Here is a 538-nt window from a genome sequence, read left to right as displayed (position 1 = left end):
GGGTGTGCTGGGGGATGGCCACAGCAGTACCAGGGCCAAATCAGCCCCAGAAGTGGGTGCTTCTTAGGCAAGTCTTGGCCAGGCCACCGTTCCATTTGGTGCATTAACATTCAGGGGTCGGCGGTAGCTTACTGGAGTAGCTGCTCCCATGGGCAGTGGCTAGCTGAGGTAGTCGGGTCAGTTGGTCAGTGTGGGGCTGGCGGGCACTCCCTCTCCAGCTCGGGCACAGCTCACAGGCGACTGTCCTTGCTGTCCCCGTTGAGCAGGCTCAGGGGGTTCACCTGTGGTGTGAGCCACTTGTCAGTGCTGAGGCTGGAGATGAGGGGCGGCGTCCCCAGGAGGTCAGTGTTGAAGATGCTTAGGTCAAAGGGAGTTTTCAGGACCTCAGGGCCAGTTTTGGAGGTGAAGGGAGCAGCTGGAGCTCCATAGCTCAGCAGAGTGGGGGCTCGGGGCCCCAGCAGGTTGGAAAAATCCCAGACAGTGGCCTCCCGCTGTGGAGCCAGGTCCTGTGCACGGCTGCGGGGATGCTCGGGAGGGG

The 538-nt window shown here is 61.9% G+C and overlaps 1 protein-coding gene across 1 annotated transcript in view; it reads right to left on the bottom strand.

Moving 5' to 3' along the window:
* Nucleotides 1-230: 230 nt before the first annotated feature.
* The window catches only part of IL10RA (interleukin 10 receptor, alpha), a 4,147-nt gene continuing 3,839 nt past the window's right edge, over nucleotides 231-538 (bottom strand). Inside the window, exon 8 of the mRNA XM_010143490.1 lies at nucleotides 231-516. Coding sequence (XP_010141792.1) covers nucleotides 231-516 — 286 coding nt within the window. The remainder of the gene's footprint in view (nucleotides 517-538) is intronic.

Source organism: Buceros rhinoceros, unplaced genomic scaffold, assembly GCF_000710305.1.
Source record: "Buceros rhinoceros silvestris isolate BGI_N320 unplaced genomic scaffold, ASM71030v1 scaffold41509, whole genome shotgun sequence".
NCBI classification, from domain to species: Eukaryota; Metazoa; Chordata; class Aves; order Bucerotiformes; family Bucerotidae; genus Buceros; species Buceros rhinoceros.
This window is presented reverse-complemented; position numbering and strand designations above follow the sequence as displayed.